The 26,322-nt window shown below is 38.1% G+C and overlaps 1 protein-coding gene across 1 annotated transcript in view; it reads left to right on the forward strand.

Moving 5' to 3' along the window:
* Positions 1-26,322, forward strand: part of GRB14 (growth factor receptor bound protein 14) — a 97,490-nt gene that overhangs the window by 40,668 nt on the left and 30,500 nt on the right. Inside the window, exon 3 of the mRNA XM_087819811.1 lies at positions 15,354-15,510. Within this exon, the coding sequence (XP_087675937.1) occupies positions 15,354-15,510 (157 nt within the window). The remainder of the gene's footprint in view (positions 1-15,353; positions 15,511-26,322) is intronic.

The following is a 26,322-nucleotide window of genomic DNA, read 5'->3' on the forward strand; positions in this document are numbered from 1 at the left end:
GTTTATTAATATGTTGGAAACTTTAGTTACATATCCCGGGAGAGACTATATAATTCGTTGAGGCTACAGGTAATTAAAGAATGTATTATTGGATTTAGACTAGGTGGGGAAATAACATGCTGCGTTAGCTAGAACATCTCTGTAGTAAAAGCTCCTTGTAAAAGCAGTGTGGTCTCAATTTCAGGGCATTGTGATTTAGAGACTGTATTGAAGTTTTTACGCCCCCCCTCCCCCCCCCCCGTAACTTCAGGCTTCTTTGCCTTCAGTGCAGTAGAAGTCTGCTAGCTATTATGTTTTTATATTTGTTTACTGAGGAACAGTAATTTATAATTTCTCTATAATTTATAATACATCCATCTTCATTTTTGAATGGACTATATAATTGTTTTACTGTTTACACATGTGGCACCAGTTTATTATCCTCTGGTTTTTACCAATTTCTATTGAGTTTCTCCGTATTTGCTTAAGAAAAACTTTCCAGTAAATTTCCCTGTGAAAGGGCTTTCTGTTAATTATTAATGCAGTCGAGCCTGTGGATGGAAATAGTTTTCTGCAAAGATTATTTTCATGTCTTGCAGCAGTGTATTTTATAAGGTAATAAATACACTGTGTAATGTACCATTTAAGTAAAACTGTACATGAATACATGAAAGAAACTTCCATTGAAAATATACCAAGTAAGACTATTGTATTGGATTCTTTAAATAATCACATCTCTTGCATAGAAAAAGAAAGCACCCAAACACATTTACTTATTTATTTTGCAGTATTCTCTCTGAATGATTTTGGGGCTACTAGAAACGTCAGTGTTTATTTCCATGCCTGACTTTTAATAGTTAACTGTTAGTTAACTATTAAGTGTATTCCATTAAATCAGAGGTCATGGTTTAATTTATTTGAAAATGACAACTCTAACAACTAAGGTGGATTTTAAAAGCAGAAGCCTCTCTTTTTTGTTGTTTTTAATTTTTGGGTTTTCAACTTGCTTTCTTATTCTGTCCACCACTTATTCACCAGGGACACTTTACTTGGCACTTGAATAGTATATGGTAACTTTGCCAACATTTGTTCGTAATCTTTCTTGATGCCTTTCTCTCATTTTAAGCAAATTTAATTTAAACATATTTTGTTTTGAGCTTGAATCTTTATTTTGATTTAGAGTTGGCAGCACATTGGTAATGACCGTATAGGTTTTCTTAATCATCGGGAATGTAAAAAGGCATATTAACATATATCAAACCTATGTTTTTCTTCTTTATCCAGTTAATATTACAATTTAGATTGACCGTGAAATGTCCATCATGTAGTCTTTTTGGACGGTGCGTTGGGGTGGTGGAAAGCAAACCACCTGGACTCTCCGCTTACTGTCTGTGTGAGCTTGGCATGGAACTTAGACTCTCAGAGATATTATTTCCTCACCTGTAAGATAATAGCTGAGAGATTTTCATTAAATGCTCTCGTAAGTCTTATTTGCATCTAATTTTGTGAATCAAATAATTTATCTTGTATTTTCATAGTTATAGTAAAATATTTAAACCATTTTTTATTTTCTTAAAGTATAAAATGTTAGAGAAAGATGCTACCATTTTCAAGGAAGGTTAGTCTAGGGGAAAGTGATATGAGTACAACTTGGCTCTGACTGTTAAGTAGCAAACCAAGAGTACTCTGGAAGGCTGTGATTATAATTGATGTTGGTTCTGAGCTGCCACTGGGCACATCATTAGGATTTCTCTTGGTCTTTTTATAATAAGCTTCTTTCTAGGTTTCTATTATAATAATTACATAAGTCAAAATTCTCTAAGTCCAAATCTATGTTATTCCTTTCCATGGAGTACATGTATTAAGTGTTCATATAATTTAGCACATTATCATTTGCAGAAAGTACTTACGCTGTTTGTTTCACCTGACATTTTAATCCCCAAAGGACCCATTGTTCTGAAAATTTTAGTATCTCTTATTTTAAAAATTAGGTATTTTTTCTGACCCAAAATCATCCATCTGCTCTGGTTACACCATGCTTTTCCCCCCAATGTAATTAACTTGTCATTTTCTATATGCACCATAATACGATGATCTTACAAATCAGTACAAGCATTTATCAGAGGGTTTTGGGGATAGCTTCTCATTTTCCCAAGAAGGCAGGAACTTTCCCCACAGGTTTGGCATAAAGTTGGCTCATCCCCTCTTTTTTTTTTTTTTTTTAATATATTTTCATGGATTTCAGAGAGAGGGGGAGAGAGAGAAACAGTGATGAGAGAGTCATTGATAGGCTGCCTCCTGCATGTTCCCACTGGGGATCGAGCCTGCAACCCAGGCATGTGCCCTGTCTGGGAATTGAACCTCGATCTCCTGGATCCTAGGTCAATGCTCAACCACTGAACCACACTGGCCGGGCAAGTTTGCTCATCCTTAATGAGTAGTTCTTGCAAAACCATTTGCCGACTGGAATCCTAATCATTTGAAAATCTGAGGGCATTTCTGAAAATGCTTAGTAACACTAAGGACTACATTTCTAATCAGCTATTGTTATCTGGCCATAAGAGCCTCCTAAGAGTGGTTAGGAACTTGAATTTTAAATACGGCTCTTAACATTGTATGGGTCCTTTTTTGTAGCAGATCAGATACACTTTGATTTTTGAGGAACAGAGTGTTTTGGTAGATTCCCCATCAAGCAAATTGGAAATAATTTTTTGACTTCCTCTAATTGCATTTAGAACTGATTTCCTTGATTCTAGTGAATCAAGGTTTTAGTGTAGAGGGTTTTATCATATCCCTTATAAATGATCACATCCTCACCAAAGGTTTTGAGTGTATCCTTTATCTCATAGCATTTTCTCAGATAACTACTAGGTTATGCATTTTTTTTTTTCAGATGAGAAGACTGAACCTCATGGGTGTTGAGTGACTTATGCAGGGTCACCCAAAAGGTCAATGGCAAAGCTAGAAATAGAATGGAGGTCTTGTGACTTTCAGTGTGTTTCTCCTAGATACTTGTTACCTCCTGAAGTTAATATGTTAATGAAATTGCCTTATGGTGCTATTCAACTTCTAGTCTGGAATTAGTTTAGGCAAATTCTTTCATCTTCCCTTCTACCTCCACCAACTCCCATATGCTCTAGTGTAGAAAACATCTTATTCAGAAAGCAAATGTAAGCCACAAAATGAGTGTGATTGTGTGTGTGTGTGTGTGTGTGTGTGTGTGTGTGTGTGTGTGTGTGTGTGTGAGGGAGGGAGGGAGACAGAGAGAAAGTGAAACAATTTATAACTAGAGCTCTAGATTGGTACATTGCAACAAGAAAACATTTTAAGGTCCCAAAGAGTTAACAAAAGACTCCAGCACTGTAAGGTATAAATTAAATGCAATATAAAATCCCCATTTTAAAGAAATAGAAAGCCTGCAAGGTCCATATACTGATTCTGCGGGTAGGTATGTTCCATGCCTCTGTCAGATTAACGTTGTTTTGTAAATTGTGCTTGCAGGCATTTCTGCATTCTTTATCCATACTATAGTTTCAGAGATGTTGATAAAACACACATGACCCTGAAGAGTCTTCTGAAATCTCAGAGGAAAAAGGATAATTCTTGGAATATATTTTTCTTAAGATTCACATCCTTTTGAAAATGTGAAAGTTGTGAGTATAATATGGAATAATACCATTTATGAGAAGATTCAATCCCCCATCTACACAAGAGAATAGTTTATGTTATATTCATTTCCTTCGTACAGTTAGAATCATTGCTATAATTTTTAAAAAAAATGATTTTGCAAAAAATGAAACATCATATCACTATTTAGTCCAGAACCTTTAAAGTACGTACAGAATCAGTCCAAATGCATGTCACAGTCATTGTGCTTGAGGGCCTGAACATACCGCAGTTCCCCAGCTTCGTATGAAGCCTCCACTCCACACATTGTTTTCTCCTTGTGCTCTGAACAGCATTCGCTGTTTGTCTCTCTCTGTTTCTGCTCCCAGTCTTGTGCTCAGTGGCCTAGAGACAACTTCAGGCTCCTGTTTGCATTTCCGAAGGTTGTTCATTACCTGTGTGAGCTCAGGCTGTGGTACCAGGGTGAAGCCTTCTAATACTTTTTCCTTTATCTTAATGGTATCTTGATTCAGTGTCAGTGGACATGCCTTTGTTACTTGTTTCTCAATTCAGTAACTGCTGTCCTGTGACATCAATTTTGTTGTTACCTTTTCTGATATTTGACTCTTATTAGCTATCCATAGGCATGTGTCTTACGCTTTCTGGCTTTTTAAATTTAACTTCATTTGTTCTCTGTGTATCTTGTGTATTTTTGGTATATCTTATGCTATTTGATTTTAAAGATTTGTGTCTTTTTGTCTTACAACTAGATTTTTAAAATATAAGGGAGCCTGGCCGGGCGTGGCTCAGCGGTTGAGCATCGACCTGGGATCCAGGTGATCAGGGTTCAATTCCCGGTCAGGGCACATGCCCTGGTTGCGGGCTCGATCAGTGATTCTCTCATCATTGATGTTTCTGTCTCTCTCTCTCCCTCTCCTTTCCTCTCTCTGAAATCAATAAAGATATATTTTAAAAAAATAAAATAAAATATAAGGGAAAGGTTTTTTAAACTACTTTGTCAGTGATAGGCTGAATTTAATTTTATGTTATCATAAAACTCAAAAGAAACATATTAAACAGGGAAGAGATTTATTTTTCTTTTACTTTACAGGAAGAATCAGTAATGTGGCAGCCTCACAGTGTCCTCAGGCAGCTAAGCTTCTTGCTTTCTCTTATATCTTCCTTACCATGTATCCCTTTTCCTTTTATGGAAAGATAAATGTGAATCTGCAGTCAGCCTGTTCACCTTCCTGGCATACAGTGTAGGGAGGACCTAGGGCACACCAGCCAATTCTGAAGGACATTAACGGGCCACTCTGAAATAACCAGGAGCTTCTGTTTACATCTTACTGGCCAGGAAATATGGTTAAACCTGGGCACAAGGGAGGCCAGGAAATGTAGGTCTTGAGCTCAACTCACTGCCCTCCTCATCAGAATCAGGATTCATTAGGAAGGGAGAGGGGCAGGGTGGCTCCTGGTGGGTAACTAGCCATCTCCACTGCATGTGCCTTGGATGTATTAGGCATTTAGTATATATTTGCCCCTTGTATTTTTATTATTGTCATGACAGATGCAAAATATGGTTATGCTTTTTGAACAAATTTTTTATTATTCTTGCATGCAGATAGTAGAAGGTATGCTGAATGGGGGGAGAGCAGGTTTCCTGAATAGGGGAGGTTAATGGAAATCCACAGACAGTGCCCTGAGCTCAGACGATTGGCTTGCTTGGAAGGTGACCGCGATGTGGTAGTGAGTATTCCTGCTGTTTATCCAGAGTTCTCGTTCTTGCCAAACCTTGATCTTTCTGCTGCCCTTTTAATTTTTTATTCAGGGTAACTTACTTGCATGTTCACCCAGGAAGGGAGGGTGCCACAGAAATGAATGGTCTTTGTGTTTTCACAAAATGTGTTTTTTCCTGAGAAATGAGTTTTTCAGAAGTGTGGTGTAGTAGAGATCGTGTGTTTTGGAGCCAGGAAGTCCTGCGTGTGAGCTCAGCTCTGTCCCTGACCAAGGGGGCTGACTTACGGTTCCTCTTTCAAACCTTTCTGAGAATCTGTTTTTCTGTCTTGGAGATAATAATTGCTTCCGTACAGAAGAGTTGTGGGCATAAATAGGATAACTGTTTAGAAGTACTTGCCACATAGTAGAAGCTCAACAAATGTGAATCCCCGCATCTGTAAAATGGCATGCATTACTAGTTCCATAAACACTTAAAAATCTCCGTTTCTATGAATTTAAACTTTTTTGTGCCCTATCCTATTAAGGTGGTTATCCAAAAATTTCCATGTAGCAAATGACTCAAACAAAAAGTACTTGTCCTTGATATAACGCAGTCAGGGAGAGAAAGATAGCCTGTCTTTCAAATGCTTGTTTCCTTTGCTTCCTTCCTTCAACTTTTGATGGACTCTAATTTGAACTTTAAAAAATTAATCCAACTATATTATATGCTGAGAAGTGGTGGTTAGGGGAGAATAGGTGGTTATATTATTTCTCCTTTCACTATCCGAGGGAGTATCTGGCAGGCACTCATGGGTTGTGTATCTGAAAGAAGTAAAATCGTGCCTAGCGTGTAGACATTGTTTCAATAGATAATGGTGACATTTCTATAATGTTAGCGATGTGGTGGCAGAACTGGGCCACTTTTCATCATCACTGGACTTAAGTGCCCTGCACAGGGAAGGTACAGAGCCAGTATAAATTACTATTAGTTCAATAAACACAATTTTTGACAAAACAAAATTGTGCTCTTTTCATACTCACGTGCTGTTTACCTTTCCTTCTCTACCTTTTTCTCTCTGTTACATTCACATCATGTCTCTTGGGTTTCATATCTTGTGGTAGAAAGCCATGAGCTCAAGGCCCACCTAGGCTGGTCCACCAGGCCTTTTTGTTATCTGGCTCCAGCTTGCTGCTGTTTTCAGTTGGTGTACTCACTGCCTTCCATGCACACCAATAAAAGTAAAAGCAACACTGATTACATATTCTCTTTAATCTTCCTAAGAACCCTGCAAGGTTGAGGGACAAACCAGGTTTCGGAGGAGGAAAGTGAGGCTTGGAGAAGTTAAGTGTCTCACCCAAAGTATAACACTGTTATCAAAACACATCTCTGATATCAGCTGAGTGCTATCAGTTTGCCAGCATTTGGTCCATTTTGCAGAACGAGGAATCTAAAGCTCATAACTGAGCTGGTGGTCTGGGATCTGCTCACAGAGCAGACTCCAGCACCCATCATTGCCGTGAACATCTGCACTGAACCTGCAGGAGGACAGGGCTCGTGCCCCGTATCGTTTTGCAAACTACAGTGCCCGGTCCACGCTTGGCAGTGAAGGCGGATTAAAAATAGCTGGCTGATTAACAGTCTCAGACTCCGGCTTGGGGCAGTCTTAGGGCTGGCTCTCCTGGCTGTGCCCCAGCACCCTGAGCCAAGTCTAGAAAAGAAGAATCTCTTTGGCAGAAAAGGGAAGCAAGACCTTTGGTAATTTCAGATATTAAACCCGCTGAGAGAATAAAGATTTTCTACCCCTGTAGGATATTAAAAATGCTTGCTCCAAGACTGCTCCAGAAGAGAAATTAAAGAATCATTTTGGCAAAAATGTCACTGTCAGTAAGTGATTATGGCTTCCTAATTGGACATGCATATTTGGACATATACATTCAGTTGTGTTTGTCAAAATGTCAGGCATATAATCTCTTTGTTTCAGAAGTCAAATTAGTTTGGGTAGTTCTGTCAAGATTTGAAGAAAAATTTTGATGTTACCATTCTAAATGCCAGAGAGAACCTCCACTTGAGATCCTGGTGAGGTGACTTACACACACACACACACACACACACACACACACACACAGTATATACCAGAAAATTCCTCTTATTGAACTTAAAATAAGAGGTAGACATGATTTATCTTAAAAATTCAAGGAATTAAGAATATTTAAAATAGATTGAAACTTTATTATAAAACTTGTAATTATATTAAGCAGGACCTCCATAGGATTAATAGTGTTAAAGTGGTAATTTCCGAAACATCCTTTGTTTCCCTTTTTGTACCCACTGAGAAATCAAGGCTCCCTCTGCTGGCTGTTTCAGTATATGCAATTTTTTGGGGGCAAATTATGCTAAGAAAAGTGAAACACAAAAAACAACCTTTTTTGTCATTCAGAAAGGTAGGCCTTTGCCACACAGAAGTATTTTTACGTTCTGGTGCTTAGTTATCTAATACTTTTATCCAAGATGTGTGCAGAAGCAGCAGCTTAAAGCAGGATGGAAGTTTGATGAGTAGAGTGGAAAGAACAGGATGCAATGGGAACCCAGAGACGGGTTCCACTCTGGCTCTGCCAGTGACCAGCTGGAGGTCCCTGGGCAAGTCACACCCTCTCCAGCCTCAGCTTTTTCATTGTAAAGCGAGAGGATTTTAGTGCCCTTCTAACCGTTAGCATTTTATGATTCTAACAGTATTGATTCCATTTCTTTTACAGGAATATGCTCTACACATGTTTTACACTGATACAAATATTTAGAAAACTGAAGCGATGGTAAAGTTACAAAATCTGTACAAGTCCTTTGTGTGTCAGGCTGTCACAGCATGGGAGTGTTAGGTCTAGAAAGTGATACTTTGTTCGCTCTTACAAGTTTATAAAATAATACCCCAAATGTCCCAGAAAGACTGAAAACAGCATATTTCATTGATTCTGTGAAACCTTAAATTACAAGATGCATCATTATTTTATATGCTTCCAATTAAACTATGACATACCATTGATGGTAAATTACATCCAACTTTCAGTGAAGTTAAATGTGAGAAAACGTGCTTTTAAGAATCAGTGAAATAAAGTAGTTCCTAAAAGCGCTTCAGCTGATGCCAGCCAGCCGAAGAACTGTAAAAAAGTCTCATATGTCCTGGGTTCTAATAAATCTCTTTTATCTCCTCGTGTTTTCCCTTTCAGTCTTCTAAACATTTCTTCCCCCTACCGCAACTTGGCCTTTCTCATCGTGTGAAACAGTTTTTAACTTTTTTGCTTAGCCATGTCTCATGGTTATTCTGGGAATAAATGATTGCTTAAAAACTGAAATGAGATACTGGAACAAGACTGTGTCCAACATAAGCATGACCAGTGGTTTTTTGTTTTAAATATGAATAAGCATTAGCACTTGTGAAGGTCTTTTCACTTCAAGGGTGAAATAGTCAACAGTGGCATCTTTGCAGAGATTGAATTGAGTTTCAAGGACACCAAGGCTCCAGAGAACACACTTTTGAAGGAGTTATTACTGTGGGATTTGTGATTTGAACCTCTTTATTATTTTTTTATTTTAATTTAAAAAATATATCTTTATTGATTTCAGAGAGAGGAAAGGAGAGGGAGAGAGAGATAGAAACATCAATGATGTGAGTCATTGATCGGCTGCTTCCTGCACATCCCCAACTGGGGATCGAGCCCGCAACCCGGGCATGTGCCCTGACTGGGAATCGAACCTGATTGCCTGGATCCTAGGTCGATGCTCAGCCGCTGAGCCACGCCTGGCCAGGCTGAACCCCTTTATTATTCATATTGTATTTAGGTCCTAGTATAACATTTATATATTCATAGGTATAGGTGTGCGTATCTGTGCATCCATGGTTTAGGATACTTTTGGACTTAGTTTTTAAAAATTTCCTTCTTTTATAATGAAAATGGAGCTGTTTTTAATTTTAATTTTTTTAATTGTTTTTGCCTTTTATTCAAAACTACATAACAGAACTAACTCAAAGAGCTTCGAATTTCTCTTTGTAATATTGCACCCCCACTTGAGTTAGGGTCTTCTACCCTCTAGGGAGAAAGAAGTCTCAAGGAAGGGGCAGTCTGCAAGGCTCTTGGCCCGAGGCAAGGAGAGCAGAAAGGTAAAGAACAGAGTCAGGGAAGAGAGTAGAGCAGAGGGGCTGCAAGGAACTTTCTGGGCCTCCCTTCACCTGCAGACTGTCTGTCTTCTCTTGGTTGGAAGCCTAGACATGGCATGAGTCGGTAGTGTCACTGATCCGAGTTGCCAGGTGTGGCCGTGCTAAATCCTTTGCCCGGCCAAGTGTGGGGCATTTCCAGTAGTGAGGCTATACCGGGCCTCTTTGGCCTGGCCTCATGCTGGCTGGGATACTAATGCATATCCAGAACTCTTGGAAAATCTATAGGGATCCCAGTAACACAGGCCCATTAACTCTGAATTAGTTCATCTCTTCATCCAGTTGTGCCCTGTGATCTTCCTGTTGAAATGTAGTTATGTGCAAATGTTCACAATTCTGTTTTTATAGAGGTGGTGTGGGGATGATCCTCTTTGTGACCTTGAAGACTGTAGACTATTGGAGGAACCTGGGTCAGTGGTGACTTCATCACCAAAACCCTGAGCTGTCTGCCTCTGGTTTCAAATGTGAGGGGGAAAAAAAAATCCAAACCTCAATTTTGTAGCGTAACTTTTGTTATATGTAGCTGGATTGTTCCTAAATTATTAAATCATCATATGATTATTTTTTCGTATTTTTCTCTCTCTTCGTAATCATATTCTTGTAAAACTGCCATTTAAAACATGATTCTGTATTTTTATCCATTAAAAAAAGGTACCCTGTCATTTATGTATCTTAAAAACGGACCCCTTGTTGTAGTGGCCCCCTCTCTAGTTTATACTGATGGAAACCAGTGGTCAGCAGTGCTGGGTGAAGGTGCTCCTTCCACAGGCACCTGCGATTCCTCAGCTGGTCCTTGTAACTTTTTCCTTCTTATCTTGGCGGAATGCTCTGTCTACTGTTCTCTGCATGTTTTTGCTCTTTCAGTCCTTGGCACCTTTGCTCATAATATTTGTCCCACTCAGATATCCTCCTACCTTCTTTTTTTTTTTTAATTTTCACTGACTCCCAGACTTGAAATGGACCACAGAAGTCACCTGGTCCACCTTTGTTTAATTCACATATTTCATGAAACCTTGCCAATGTTTTCTGTTTGGTCCATACTGTTCTGTTTTTCTTTAGAGGTGTTCAGACATTGTGAGGTTTCCTAGCTGGTATTTTGGAATTCCTAATATTGTCTCCAAAGGGCTACACATGATAGTTTCAGTCATCACTAAAAGAATATGTTTGTTTGTTCACTACATGACCGGTGCTGTGCTAACCACTGGGGATATAAATGGGAAGCAAACATTGACATCCTTCCTGTGTTCATGAGGCTTTCTGAGTCATGGAGGCCCATGGATAGTAATTACAAAGCCACATGTGCATACAAGGAACCAAGGGCCTGAACATAAACTGGGAGAGTCACTAAAAGCTTCTCGACAGAAATAATGGGTTATCTGAGGGATGGGTGTAGAAGGTAGAGAGACTGTTCTAGGCAGCAGAAACAGTATGTGCAAATGTCCTGTAACAGGAAAGAGCATGGCTGTTTCAAGAAACTTGAGGGAAAAAGTATGGTCAGAGGTCGAGAGTGAGAAAGGGATCATAGGGAATAAAGTTGAAAGGGGCCATGGGGGTATGGAATGGACTTGTTTGTGTCAGTCAATTTTTATTATTTATTCAATCAATATTTATTATTAATGATACCTGTTTTAAGTTAATATTTTATAACTAATTGAACATGTACTGCTCATGCTCAAGTAAAATGTATTGTTGAATATTTCTTTTGGTAGAAAGAATTTAAGACTACTACTTGATTTTTCTTAACTATGTACTATTTTGCTCTAGATGAGTATTTGACAGCTAGCAAAATAATACAGGATGGTAGTAGGAAGCAACAACTTTTCTTGAGCTGTTAGGGTCTTTTGGAACAATCGCTTTTTAAAAAATATAACATTCTGTTAGAGATTAAGAATAAGTAATAATAAATATATTATTTTCCATTCTCTTCAAGGGATCACATTAAGTTGCTTAATTCAAAATAGCTGAGATGTTTTCTCTTATCTTAGGACACTGTGTTCCTTATTTAGAAGAATGTAAAAACCCAGGGCTACTCTGACCTTGATATAAAAATATTTCACAGACTTAGAATGCATATCTATTAAAAATAATAGAGAAAAAAATCTTAAACAGTAAAGATGGCTTTATAATCCCACTGTACTTGGATGGTAAACTTTTAGAGAGCTGTAGAAATAAGCTTTACTTTGGGACCTAGTCGAGAGCAAATTTCTATGGACCTTATATAATTAATATATATATTGTTTCTTTTGTTTCCCTTACCTTTCATCATATGGCTTCTGGCTCATATATTTATGTTTAATCAACGCTCTTTTAAAACTAAATTTATTGGGGTGACATTGGTTAATAAAATTGTATAGGTTTCAAGTGTACAATTAATTCTGTGATACATCATCTCTATATCGCATTGTGTGCCCACCACCCAAAGCCAAATCTTCCATCACCATATATTTGATCCGTTTTACTCTTTACTAACCCCCCTTTCCTCTGGTAACCACCATACTGTTTTTGTTTGTTTAGCTTTTTAAAAAATTTGCTGAATGATTATCCCTCTTCTCTCCTCCTTCCTGTGGAGAAACAAAGGATAGATGGGGGAAAGCTCTCCAGTAGCTAATTACTTGCCGAGGGGTCCAGTGCTCCTTTCTGCTTGATGACGTTGCCAGATGACCAGATGACAACCCTGAGTTTCACATATCCTTGCATGAACCGGGTTGGAAAAGGACTGGGCCATCCCTGCCATCACATTCCTGGGGTCTGCAGGGAGGAGGGGACTTTAGCCCTGGCTCAGTGCTTTCCCAGGGCATTTCGTGTAGTCTGTTCTGAGAATCAGAGTTTCTGGTGATTGCAGAGATAAATACTTGGTGTGTTTTGGGAGCAAAGTGATACATATGGAATTGACTTTCAAACTTGATCTGTTTTGTTTATTTTTTCAGAAATGGCCATTGTCTTATTTTTTAAATATTCCCTGTCTTTTAGTCTCAAAACTTCAGAGGCCTCAAGCCTTTTCCTGAAAAGTTAACTGTGTCTTGCTGTCTCTATATTTGAATATTGTTGTGTCTACTGTTTTAAAAAAGGATTATGTTGATTTTTTATCTCTTGCCCACAGTTACATTTTATGGCAGGCAGTCTAAGGGAGTTGAGTGTATCAAGTATATCAGCTGCCCAGGATGTCAGCCAAAACAGCGACCTGCTCCACCCACATTCCAGCATACCCCCTGCAGGGACTGCTCTGTCTGTGTAGTACATTGTTCCATGCCATATGCTCCCAGAGGTTTTTGAATCTGTAAACTACTCTAAAGGCCAAGGTTGCTCTGATTTGTCAGGATTGCAGTGACATGGAAGGGCTTCCAAAACACAGCCTGTGTCTACACTGTTGGCTGTCCTTGGCTGCTCCCTGTTTATGCTGGTGGGATGTTGTAGACAGACCTTATCAGTGCATGTCTTTCTTGCTAGTCAAATATTTGTCCACTGATGAGACAAAGGAAGTTTTTATTCTTTGGGTTCCAGGCAGGATTTCTTCCTGCTGGTGTACAATTTCAAATAATCTTGTAGATAAATTGATATGATTAATATTCTTCTCACCCTATTTTTTACTTTATAAAGTAAGCTGAGAATTGGAAACAGGAGATCAGTACTTTGCTCTAATGATTCTTAAGAACGGCTCTCTGATACTTGGTTTTAACATGATCACAAAATTTTTTAGCTTGGTTTAAAAAACTACTAGTCATGTAGCTTTTCTGCTGACTTGACTCTTTTCTTTCATAGGAAGTTTTAGTGTTAGTAATTACTTTTGGCAAGAGGCACATTCTACTCTATTAGAGAGTTAAGGCTTAGATTAACTTTCCCTTTTTTCATAAATTTTAAGGAGAAATATACAAAATAAAATGAGACTTTTAACAAAGGCATCCCAGTGGTAGTATGAGGGATTTTTCATAATTACCAAAAAGATCTAAGAGATGACAGGGATTTACTGCTGTGGAATATCAACCAAAATATAATTTTATTATTCATAGATGAATGTGTATTTTGGACAAATGTCAGAATTAAATAGGATTTTTAAAAAATATGGGTTTGAAATGGAGCTCCAACAAAAGTATTACATTTTGCTCTCAGCAGGTATTATATATTTTAAAAATGAGTACATGTACATGTACCTATTCCAGAAATATAAGTTGGCCTATCTCTTCTAAATGTATGTGTCTTGATTCTTGGCAACTTCTTTCATATTTGCAGCTGCATAGTTTGAAGAAAACACAGGCTTTCCGGATTGGTTAGATATGTTTTTCATTTTCCCCATCTTTACCTCTTGCTGTGTTCTTGCCCTCTTTGTGAATTTGGCTTCAGAATGTTTCCAATTTTTCATTTTCTTAGCCCCTCTGGTATAAAAGATAGAGCCTGAAAAATAAGAGGCACGCTTCCCTTACTCCAGGTGTGGGATTTACCATACGGAAACATGTGGTGGTCAAGAAGTGCAGGGGATCTTTTCAGCAGCCACCAGGTCATTCCCAGTCTCTCCCTCGCCCCATTTCCCGTCATGGAATGTGCAGCTGGTTTCTGAAGGAACTGAAAGCGCGGCTCATCCTTGTCTCCCTGATGGGGCAGCCCAGGGTTGGATCTTCTTGCCCTCTCAGGAGTGGTCAGATTCACGTTGCTTTTGGTAGGAGTGCCCTCCAGTGCTCTGCCCGGTCATTAATCACAACAGCATGGATACACAGTGGACAGCATCCTTCAGAGTCCCGTCCATTGTCCAGCACAGATACAGATACTGAAGGTGCACGCTTCAGAACAGTAGCTTACCCAGATGCAGTCGTGGGTGACACTGAGATTCCAACACAGATCTTGGGATCTTAGTGAACCATGTGTATTAACCACAAAATAAGTGAGCAGAAAACGAAAGCTCAGACAGTCACATCTGGTTTTGACGGTGTTCTTTGTCTCTTCTCGGTTATTGATGTCATTGCCAGTCAATGGGAGGGTGGTGGAAGAGAGTGGAGGACAAGTTTTGGGAGATTTTTATGGGCTATGTCTGGAAGAGTAACATTGCATGGGCTTTCACTCCACTGACTAAAACGCAATCCCATGGACACATTTAATTGCAAGGGAGAAAGAAAAAGCATTTGGTGAACATCTAGCAAGTCTTTGGCAAAACTGCCATACCTGAAATGGAGAAATCTTTGCAAAATCTTGATTCTTTTTACTGCTTTTACTGTTCGAGTGTACCTGGCAATAAATCACCCATATTACTTGAATTATTTACAGGATTTAAATATGGCATATAAAATATAAAATATTGATACGAGATACAGAACTTTTGAATAGACTAGAGTGGTAGGGAAAGGCCATCTTCTTATAATTAATTTAATTAATATATAATATTACATCATTAATAATGTCCGATGGCTTTAAATGGTCATTGGCCTCTAGTTTAGACATGGAAGAAAAGAGTGGAAGCTGCTGGACAAAGTGACTTTAACCCTTTGCGGTCGTATTAAATTAGGACATGGGTGTCGTACTGGTTGGAATTAAGAGCTTTCAGAGAAATTATGAACTGATACACGAATGAATAGAGTTAAGATTCGTACGGTTCCTTGCTGTGGTGGCTGAGAGCAGACATACGACCAGAACGGTAAAAAAGCTTTGGTGGCTGAGAGTAGACAAATGACCGCAAAGGGTTAACACATATTAAAAAACAAGTCTTGGGATAAGAAATCATTCACTTAATGTATAAAGAAACTAGATATAGAGGAAACTGTATAAGCAATATGTAATGAGTTTAATAAGTTTGATGACTTACTATCATGTTTTAGTAAAATATTTTAGCTCATTTTCCTATTTCTCCCTACACAGGTAATTAAAATCTACAGTGAAGATGAAACCAGCAGGGCTTTAGAGGTACCCAGTGATATAACTGCCCGAGATGTTTGCCAGCTGTTGATCCTGAAGAATCATTACATTGATGACCACAGTTGGACCCTTTTTGAGCATCTGCCTCTCTTAGGTCTAGGTAAGGATACAGAATCATAGTCACATCATTACTTTCCTGTCCCTAATAGTTTTGATCGTATGGCAAACATTTTCTTCAGATATAGAAAAAATAAAAGAACATAGTGAATAATTCTTTATTATTTTTTATTTTGGTATTGGTGGTTGAGAGATGAAAGTAGTATATAACATAATGGAAATAAGAATAATAATATGATACATTTGCCACCCTCTTTGTTTAAATAATGATTTATGGGAATTTTAGAACTAGAACATTGAGTCTAAATTGATGAAAAGAGAAATTACACAGTAATGTTTAGTAGCACAGTTAACATTTTTAAAGAAGTTAATAAATAAACTGTTGTTTTGATTAGTTTTTTAATTGATTGTAGAACAGACATGGGGAATATCCATAGTCGTGGTTATCTTTATGGGAGCATACACCCAAAACTTTTCTTGAAAAAATAAGTAACTCCTTCACATTTTAAAATTATAAACATAAAGAGTAACTTGTTAATTTTTTTTAAATGGAAAATGCATCATTGTATTGTGACTTGTAGAGGGTTTTTGTTTAGTTTTCTCAAATCTTTTAATAAGTTATAAAGAATTTTCATTTCTTTTGCAAGAGTGAGACAGGATTGGCAACAGTTTAATCTCCCCTTTCTTATTTTTACATATATCCGTGTTAAAAAACATGTTCCCATAATAAGTAGATGAGAAAGGAAGAAGTTATGGCAGTGCCGTTCAGTGCTTTGAATTCTGTATTAGTTTCCTGTGGCCACTGTATCAAACCACCACAAACTTTGTGGTGTGAAACAACCAACTATTTATTGTCTCAGTTCTGGAGACCAAGGGCCTGAAAGCCGCATTACTGATTCTTGGGTTGAAATGAAGGTATCGTCAGGAACTCACTTCCTCTGCAGGCTCCAGGAAAGAACCTGTTCCTTGCCTCTTCCAGCTTCAGGGGGCAGCTGCCGTTCCTTGGCTTGTGTCTGCATCACTTAGATCTCTACCTCTGTGGTCATGTTGCCGTCTCTTCTGTCTGTGTCACATCTCCCTGTTCTTCTCTCCTATAAGAACAATAGTATTTAGGGTCTACCCAGGTAATCCAGGAGAATGTCCTCATTTCAAGATTCCTAACACAATCATATCTGCAAAGTCTTTTTTTTTTTTTTTAATGCAAGGTAACATTCACAGGTTCCAGGGATTAAAATCTAGATATTGGGGCTGGGGGGTGCTGTTATTTAGCCTACTATAAATTCCTTCGCATTATATGTCTAAAACTTTTACTAATAAATTATCAAAGTTATTTTAAATAATTTGTCAGTGGCAGTTAAATTATTTCCTTCAATTTGTTTAAAGAATTGAAAATTTTATACCTGGTTATGAGTCATTTACTTTCTTGCAAATCTAGCTACTATATAAAGTATTCCCTTTGGTAAATAGAGGGTTTATACTTATGCCCCAGAGCAATAACCAAAGTAAGGTTCGGCTCAGATGAGAGGTTTTCTTTTGTTTTATGAAATGGAATAGAGATGATGCTGGCAGCAAAGGTGTGTGCTTCTTTTAAAAGGTTCTGGGAAATGGTTCATTTAAAACTCCCTGAATTCTACGGACCCTTCAGAAAGACTTTGTGTACTTCCAATTTGAAGACTGTTGTCCTAGGACATGTCAGAACCTCAGGGAGAAGACGGAGTGAAGCCCGTGGAAAAGGAGCTTGTAGTCTGACATGTCCACAGTGATTCTGAGCCCCAGCCCATCTCTCCCTAGTCCCAGCTGATAGTCGATGAGCTACAATATGTCAGCTGATCTTGACAACTGAGCATATACCTGCCAAGAAAACCTGAATTCTGAGGACATGCTATATTGGCTTGTGCCATGTAGTCTTACTTTCCTAGGGCTGAAAAGGCTCCACCTATACTTTCTCCATTGCCACTTGTGACTAATTTAACTTCTATTCATGATAATTCATCTCCTAGAAATATGGTGTTAACTTTCAGTAGATATTTGCCATCTGCCATATTTCACTTACTTATGCTTGTCAGAACATAGCTCTTAATTAGAATAATATGTTATTACAGTATTTTATACTCTTAAATTTTTCTTTTGGGGAGACTTTAAAACATTTTTTTTTATAGTCACTCCAATATATCCTTAACAAATAGCTTGAAGTAATAAAAATTTATTCTGTATTCAAGCAGCAGTATTCACTGAGACCATTGCAGAATTATATTAAGGAGTAACGTGCACAAGTCTTTAAATGTAGAGGCTTAAAATGGAACACTGAAAATTAATTTGAGCTACATACTAAATTAAACTTTTAGACATCAAATAGAAATACATTTCTCCATTACTATATTTTCTGGAAACTACTGAAATAAAATCAAAGGTGTGAGAATATTGTCTCATGGCTTCATCAACCACGCATTAGACCAAAGCTTATGAGAAAGAAATTTAGTTCCAGAGCTTCCTTGTGTGCTTTTTTTTTAACGCAGATTATATTTTAAAACAGTAGAAAACTTGTAGACACGAATGCTGCCCAAATACTAATGTGTAATTGACTTACCAGCTTCCATTTCTTTATCATTAACAACATTATCATTAACAATTTATCAATAACCACTATTGGCCTTCCTCAGAATAAACTATAAAGCCATGTGTGTATTTATACACATTTAATTTGTTTGTGTAGATTACAAATACTCTTGCAATATCTATTCAATCTAATAGTGATATTAAGTAACTTTTTCTCCACTTGCATATTAAAATGAATGAAAAGAGCTAGAGTGGGTCCCCCCTCCCCCCTTAAATATGATGTGAAGGTGCAGATGCTCTTTGTCAATGGAATGAACCGCTGACCCCATCACTTGTAAATCACCTGTGAGTGCTATTGATATAAAGGACTAAAGGACAAATGATTTGCCAAAGCATTGGTGACCAGCTAGTCAGTTCTATATTGTTCAGGAGATACTCTTAACCTCTCTTTGATCAATATAATGAGCTTTCAATAAATAGAATTTGAAAGAGAGGAGGTGGTACCTATTATTTACAAAAACCAAAACATTTTCAATACAAAAATAACTGAGCTCATTGCAAGTCACTAAGAAACAAAAATGTCAAGAAGGAAGCAATATTATCCATAATTTTACAACATTGAGATGACATTGATTACTGTATCTCTTTTAACATCTCTAATTATACTGTGTGTTCACTTTAGTAGACTACCTTCTTTTGTGTATGTGGGCACTAAAAATAAATCCTGAGTATTTTTACACTTTTTTTTCACTTTACAGATCCCACAAAAATCAGAAACTCTCCCTAACTTTGCTTCCCCTATTGCCTCCCTCAAACAATTTAGTAAATATTTATTGACTATTTTGTACCAAGCCCATTCTGTGTGTGGATCCTGGGGGTATCGTATGAACAAAATAGACAAATAGCACTGCCCTTGTGAGTGCACTCGAGCTGAGGAGAGAAAGACACTAAAATGTGTAGTTCCTTAGGTGATGATAAGGACTGGGAAGCAAAGGAAGGCAGGGGAGAGGGACAGAGTGCAAGGGGGCGGGAGAGAGGGGATGCACTTTAAATAGAGGGACCTGGGAAGGCCTCTCTGACAATGAGACATTTGAGTAGAGACCTGGAGCTTGCAGCAGCAGGCCTTGCAGTTAAATGGAAGAAGATTGTTCTAGACAGAGGGAACAGCAAGGGGAAAAGCCTGCATGAGGCAATGCACGTGTGTTCAGGAAGCAGCCAAGAGGCTGGTGTGTCTGGAGAGGAGCCAGTAAGGTGGGAAGTAATGGGAGAGGACTTCATGGAGCGGCCGTCAAACAAGTTCATGGAGGGTCTAACAGGGCTTGGAGGGGACTTGACTTGTACACTGAGTGAGAGGAAAAGAATCTGAGGACTTTGAGTCAGAGAGCTGTATGATCTGATTTAGTTTTACAGTCCACTACTAAGAAGGCCAGAATGCAAGTCTTGACCTTTTGGAAGCTAAGCAGCTTTCTTTTGTGTTGGTCTTTGCCCATCTCTCATTCTGCGAGTTGCGCAGGCCCCGTCGTACCATCTTCATGATGCTGACTGCACACTTATGAGGTTTAGTGTTTGTGAGGTCCTGAAGCCTTACAGGCAAGAACATTTTGGCTTCTGGGATAGATGAGGTGAGGGTTTTCTGCACTTTAGTACACTTTAGTGTCGGAGATAAGCTTAGGAAAGTTTCAGAGACATTCTTTGTTAATAGATCTTTCTCCTGATCCATTAAAGCACAACTCCAAATTACTAAAGTCAGAAAGAGGAGCACTTGACATTCAAAATATAGTATGTTTATGGAATCTAAAGTCTGTTTTCAGAGTAGTTTCTGTGGCAAAGGAAACTTCAGTCTTCTTAGCATTTTTAATACGACTGTATATGTGTGATAGCTGCTGTTAATGCTCATCTTATATGTACACGGCACTGAGTGAGAGATTTTACATTAATCTTGAGAGATGCTCTAAATACTTTGCCTCTTAGGAACCCTGCAAGATATGTAAAGTTTTTAATCTCCACTTTACATGAGGAATACAGAGACTCAGCGATGAAATACTTTGCCTCGAGTCAAACATTGCACAAATCTAACTTCTGTCAGAGTCTAAAGTGTACACGTTTTCCATGGAAGCACGTAGGTTTCTCTTCACCACAATAGGTCAGGCAAATGTTGCTGGGATTCTGTGGTTGGTTTGTCTCTGTCACACACTCCCCCTGTCTCTCTCATGCATGCTATAAAGACAAATTGAAATTTTGAATTCTCCAGAAAATTTTCCCATAAATCTTCCTTACAGAGGTAGTATTGAAACTATTGGGATCAAGGGGATCCAACCTGGTTCACTTGATACCAGCTGTTTATTTTGACTAAGAGGATCACCTTGGAAATGACTTGTTCTTGAATTTATACACAACATGAATGGTGATATGCTATTTGGAACTTTGGATACAATAGCAATATATTATATACTCTGCCCATAATTATTAATAAACACTGCTGAAAATTTCAATAAGTGGAGTAAATCATTGAAGGCAGCTAAACATCCTGATTTTGTTATGAATTGCTGATTTGCCTGATTTGGATCATGTTGTGATGAGTTTCTAGTCATATACATATTTTTAGAGGCATTGAATTTAAAATAATCAGTATATCAGCAAACATTTCCCCTTCTCATGTGTAATAAACAAAAGTTTTGCAACTGGTGTGTTTTCCTTCATAGCCACTGGATGTCACTGTAGTTCCCCAGATGGAGTCCTCAGCTTTTACAATCACTGTTCAGAGGATGGTGGGGAGAAAACTCCAGTTTTCAGTCCTCAGGAACTTAATGGGATCCATACTTGTCATGCTCCCATTCTGATTCCTAATTGAAGCCATGGTATAAAGCAGTGGCAATTAACACAATACCTCAAGCGCATACCTCTAGACTCCTCGGGAGGAGGAATTAATTGTATTTTAGCGTCCTTGCTAGGGACAGCTGAGATTTCCATTATGAATTTCACTGTGGAGTGGCTTTAATAAGCAAAATGAATGACTGGAAGCTTTTAATGATTCCATTTTTATGCGTGCAGCTATGCCCATGTGATCTCTTTAAGACAGAGCGACGCACAGTGGCAGCGAGGGGACGCTTCTCAGCCACCTGTTTTGAAGCTGCTCCTTCACGTCTTTCTCTTTTACAAAAGCGGCTCAAGTGTTTTGTTTTGTTTCTGGAGTTGCTATGTAGTTGTTCTTTCTGTGCTGTTTGGAATCTACCAGCCGCCAGGCTGTGACTACCCTCATCACCAGCAGAAATAACTGTGGAGGCTTTAAGGATACGCGGCACTGTGTTAGCTTCTCTACTGGGGCTTCTGGGGCCCTGACCTTAGCTTTGAGGAGACACAGTGTCCTGATAGCCCACTAAGGTTGGAGACGGAAAATATGAAACCAGCCAAGAGTGCTCATAACTAAATCTCCCTCCTGGTCCACCTGGTGTTTCCTTCTCACTGTCCTTACAGCCTGAGTCCGGATCTCATCGTCTCTCTCCTGTTGTTCCCTTTTACAGCCCTTCCCCTTGCCTCTGGTTGTACTGCTGTTCGTTTGCATGCAGGCCTGATTCTCTGTGCATTAGGGTCCAAGGTGCTTTGCAGAAATTGTAGCGCCTATGCCCTGACTGCCCTCCGACGCCCAGCCTTGTATCTCTCCCTCCCTCTTCTAGTTTATTTATTAGAGAACTGCCTGTAGTCAACTGCATACGCTACGGCTTCTACTCATACGTTTGCTTGCTTGTGCTGTGGAGAGTCTCAGGACGTCCTTCATCACCCCTCATTACCTGGCTAACTGCTGTGCATCTTCCAAGGCTTACTTGGAATTGTACTTAAAAATGGCAGGAAAGTGTAACTGTTAGCCATTTCCTAAAAATGTGTCTGAAGACAAGGTAAGATGAAAACCCTCAGCTGTCCAAGCTAATGGACAGCTAACATAGCCATCCTCTAGGGAGAGGAGAGAGAGGAGCAATGGGAGTCGTTCCACACTCAGATTTCTGAAGTAGAGTCGCCCTTTCCATCTGAGAGTGGGCAGGGAGACACATCTGCACCTTCATGTGCCCGGCCCCTGGGCACAGACATTTGCTGCTCAAAAGCTGTTTCTTGAGGCAATCAGGATACTTGCTGGCACCACCCCGTCATACATCCTTTAGGAAATTGCAAATCCCCCAAATAAAGGAGTGGCGTGGGAAGCGCTGGGAGCGATAGTGATGAATGGTGTCCTGGGAGGTAACTCTTCCACAGGTACCTGCTACACATGGGTGTTGGAAGCAAGCAACTTTGAACACGAAATAGGTATCATAAGACTCTTTAAGCAGGATTATTTGTAATATCAATTAGAAAAAGGAAACCTAGTGCTATAATCATAGGGGAATGCTATAAATTATTGCATACCCATAGGATGTAAGTTATGCAGCTTCTTCTGTTTATGTTTTGGAGTTCTTCCTTTGATGACTGATGTGGGCTAATGTAAAATTATAGTGATGATTGAATAAAAGTATATATTTTTTACCAAATTTAGGAACCGTATATATATTTATGTATATGTTTACATGGAAACAACATTTTCTAAATTTTGTTTAAAGTATATACATAGTTCCTTCTATATATTTGCCAGAGAAAAAGGCGGCAAGAAGGGAATACACTGAAATGCTAGTGCTTATTCCTGATTGACAGGCTTACAGATGGATCATGATGATCAGCTGTCTGTGTTTTTCAAATTTTCTGTAATGGAAATGTGTTGTTTTAGTAATCAGAAAAAAAGGAATAAACACAATTTTAAAAATGTTTGAAGAGATTTTTAAAGACTCAACTCAGACATCTTCCCAAAGTCCCAAGTCGGAGCAAGTACCCATCTTCTGTCTGCTGTGACATGTTTGCAACGCTCTCCATAGTGATCATATTATTACAACTAGACAGCAATTCTGTGAGAGCTGGGACTCTGTTTATACGTACATGTTTGTAACCCAGGATTCAGGACAAATAAATGGCTTTTGAACTAAGCTGTACCAAACTGGATGGTATTTCTATCAAACGGTTCAAATTGTGGATTATAAATACATAGAAGGCAGAGACTTAGAAAAGAAACCAAGGAAATCACATGCCATGCCCCCATGGAAATTTACTGAGTCCTTAAAGCTTGCATTAGGTAACAGAATTTAGAGAAGCCGTTTCTTAGCTCTTTAGGTATTTACCAGTCAGCTTGAGATAATATATTTGCAAGCACTGTGGAAAAATAAGGCTTTCTATGAATACAGGTTGTGATCATTGAGTCTGAGTTAATATGAGGACTATTTCGATATGCTGAGGAATGATCCACAGGCCTTTATACCCATCAAGCTGAAGTGTCAAGATTTTCCTTCTATTGTACTTGGGGAGCTGAATTTGGTGGTGGCAATTTTCCAGGGGATCTTGTTGGTATTAAGTAGTTTTCTTAGGTTAAGAAACCTTTCAGAAACTGAGCCCTGTTTTATTCTTTGCTTCTCTAGTTTTTGTTTTGCTTGGTCAGAGGCTGTTCATTTTTTACTGAAAATAAGATTGACAAAATGTATGTAGTTTCTGCCCAGCACAGAGAAGTACAAGGACCATTTGTCTCCTGGAGTTTCCTGTAACAAAGGTATACAGAGAATTGTTTTCTGGGTGAATTAGAGGTAAAAGCCACTCTTGTTTCTTCTCTTATCAAGTGATGAGAAGAGTAGGGACTCAGGTTTCTATTTGAGCCCCATGCCGTACTTTCAGTAGATGCAGCGAAGAAATCCAGGCAGGAGGTCACAGGTGAACACTTTCCATACTGGGAGGATTGAGGTTTTTAAAAGGACTTTTGAGTTAAATCAACAGTTTCAGAAGGAACTTCTTTCTTTTCTTCTTTTTTTTTTTTTTTAAGAGAAAAAATTTCTGAAAATTGAATAGAAAACTATTATACGTAGTTAGCATTATTTGTTAATATTTCATTCTGTTACCATAATAATACACTGATCTATTAGAAACAAAAATTAAATTTAAAGCAATATGAAGCTTTTGTTTTTGTTGTAACAGATATTTTTTACTCTTTGGAGGCTTTCTTTCCTTTTTTCTCCTTTTTGGTTGCTATGTTGAAGTGTTTAAGAAGGCCTCTCTCCTATCTTTTTTACCTACATAAGAGTGGTATTTGATCATTGCAATTCACCTTCCAATGCCTGAAAAATACCTTTTTTTAAATTAAAAATGTTTAAAAAGATAAATATATCTTTGAAGTTTTAATAAAATATTTTAAGGTAGTATTTTAGATGGATTTATGAAGTTTTAAAAATAAGATCTTTAAAATAATCATGATGAATTTATGTGGAAGTTGCCTGGGGTCGCTTTTCAAATGGTAATTTTAAAAAAACACACGAAAGTATCTGTGTTCATTCTGGGTGATAGTTTCTAGTATCGCTGTTTTCAGATGTTGCAGCAAAGAGCCCCTGGTTATAGAATTATTTGTTTTGTTTAGATATTTAAAATATTACTTAGTAGGATTACTTAGTTGATTAAAATATGCTTGGTTTTTGGATGGGGCTAAAGAAGCGGAAAAAGAGTGTATTGTAAACCATCTAGACTAGTATTTTGTTTTGTTTTGTTTTTTTCTTTCTTTTTCGTAGGTCTTGGTGATGATGTCTTGTGCCTAGGCCTAGGCAAAGCAAAGCTGGTCTTCTGTAACTCTTTACCTCTCCATTAAGCATTTTTTCTTTTCTTCTCAAAGTGTCATCCATTTAGGCATCCTATATCTTCATGTTGAACTTTCTCTCTATTAGGCCTGTACTTAGTTAGATGTCTGCCTTTAAAAAAACTCACTAATTTTCTGTAAGATGTGATTAACTGATTATCAATTATGCCTCTTGGGGTTATTTGGATTATTGTAGTATTAATCCTTTAACATAATGAGACATGTTTGGCAGATGGTATGTGCAGTGCATCCAAATTGGGATGGTGATACATACACTTAAAAAGATTGATAATACAATATAATAAAATAAAATAATAAAATAATAATATAATATTATAATATAATATATAATATAATAATATTTTTGAAAAGCCAGATTCTGTAGTAAGAAAGTGTTACTTCTATTAGTAGAAGAGTATATGAGGTAAGAACCTATAGCTGCATTTGATCCTCTGGACTATATTTGCTTTCTTAAATGTCATCTGAATTTTCAATAGAATAGTATCAGAAAATTTCTTCGAAGGAATGGAAAGTATGTCTTTTGCTTTCTTACACACTCTAGTTTTTGCTAGCTTTATTTGAGGACATTTTCTTCCTAAGATTACCAGTAGGTTTTTCTGATGCTAGTATTATTTAAACATTTGTTGTTATAGTTCTGTGAAATTTTCTACAGATAACATATCCCTTGTTTTTCCCTTTTAGATCAATATGCTGGGTTTTATTTGCCCTGACTAGACTGCTGCTTCTTTGGTGATCACATATATTTCGCTAGTTCTCCTTTTGTTACACGTTTGTCATAGCTGTTCAGGTGCGCTTGGTTTTTCTACCCTTTCTACTTTATTCCCTTTTTTGATACTGTCCAGATTCAAATGACTTATGTTACTTTTATGTACAGTTAATATTGATATAATTAGAAATATTGCTCATTATTTTCTTTCCCCTTCCACTGAAAATGTGGTTGTTTATTTTCACTTAATTAGTAAATACTTATGAACACATTTCAAAATAAAAGATTTGGAGGTGACGAATTGCAGGGACATGAGAGATATTTTAGCTAATAAACAGAGAAAATGGGCAGGCTATAAATAGATGCAGCGGAGGAGGTGGGGATGCCCCTCTGGTGGGAACTGTAGTGAAGGCAGAGGCAACGCTGTGCAAAGAGCATTGACTTGGGACTAGACATGTAATGCTGTTCAGATCCCGAGATTTTGCTATTCTGAACTTCAGTTTCATTTTCTATAAAATGGAGATATAACTTGCTCATTAGATTATTGTATTAGTTTCCTAAGGCCTCTGTAACAATATACCAAAAATCTAAAACAACAGAAATGTAATCTTTAAGATTTCCGGAGGTGAAGTCTGAAATTAATTTCACTGGGCTAAAATCAAGGTGTTGGCAGGACTACCCTCTATCTGAGGGCATTAGGGGGAATCCATTCTTACCTCTCTCAGCTGCTGGTGACTGTTATCATTCCTTGGCTGTGGCCACATCACCTGAGTCTCTACCTCTGTGGTCACAGTGCCCTTCCTTCTTCTGTCTGTGTCAGATCTCTTTCTGTCTCTCTCTTGCAAGGATACTTGTGTTTGGATTTAGGATCTACCCAGATAATCTAG

The sequence above is a fragment of the Miniopterus natalensis genome, chromosome 8 (genome assembly GCF_054644295.1).
Source record: "Miniopterus natalensis isolate mMinNat1 chromosome 8, mMinNat1.hap1, whole genome shotgun sequence".
NCBI lineage: Eukaryota > Metazoa > Chordata > Mammalia > Chiroptera > Miniopteridae > Miniopterus > Miniopterus natalensis.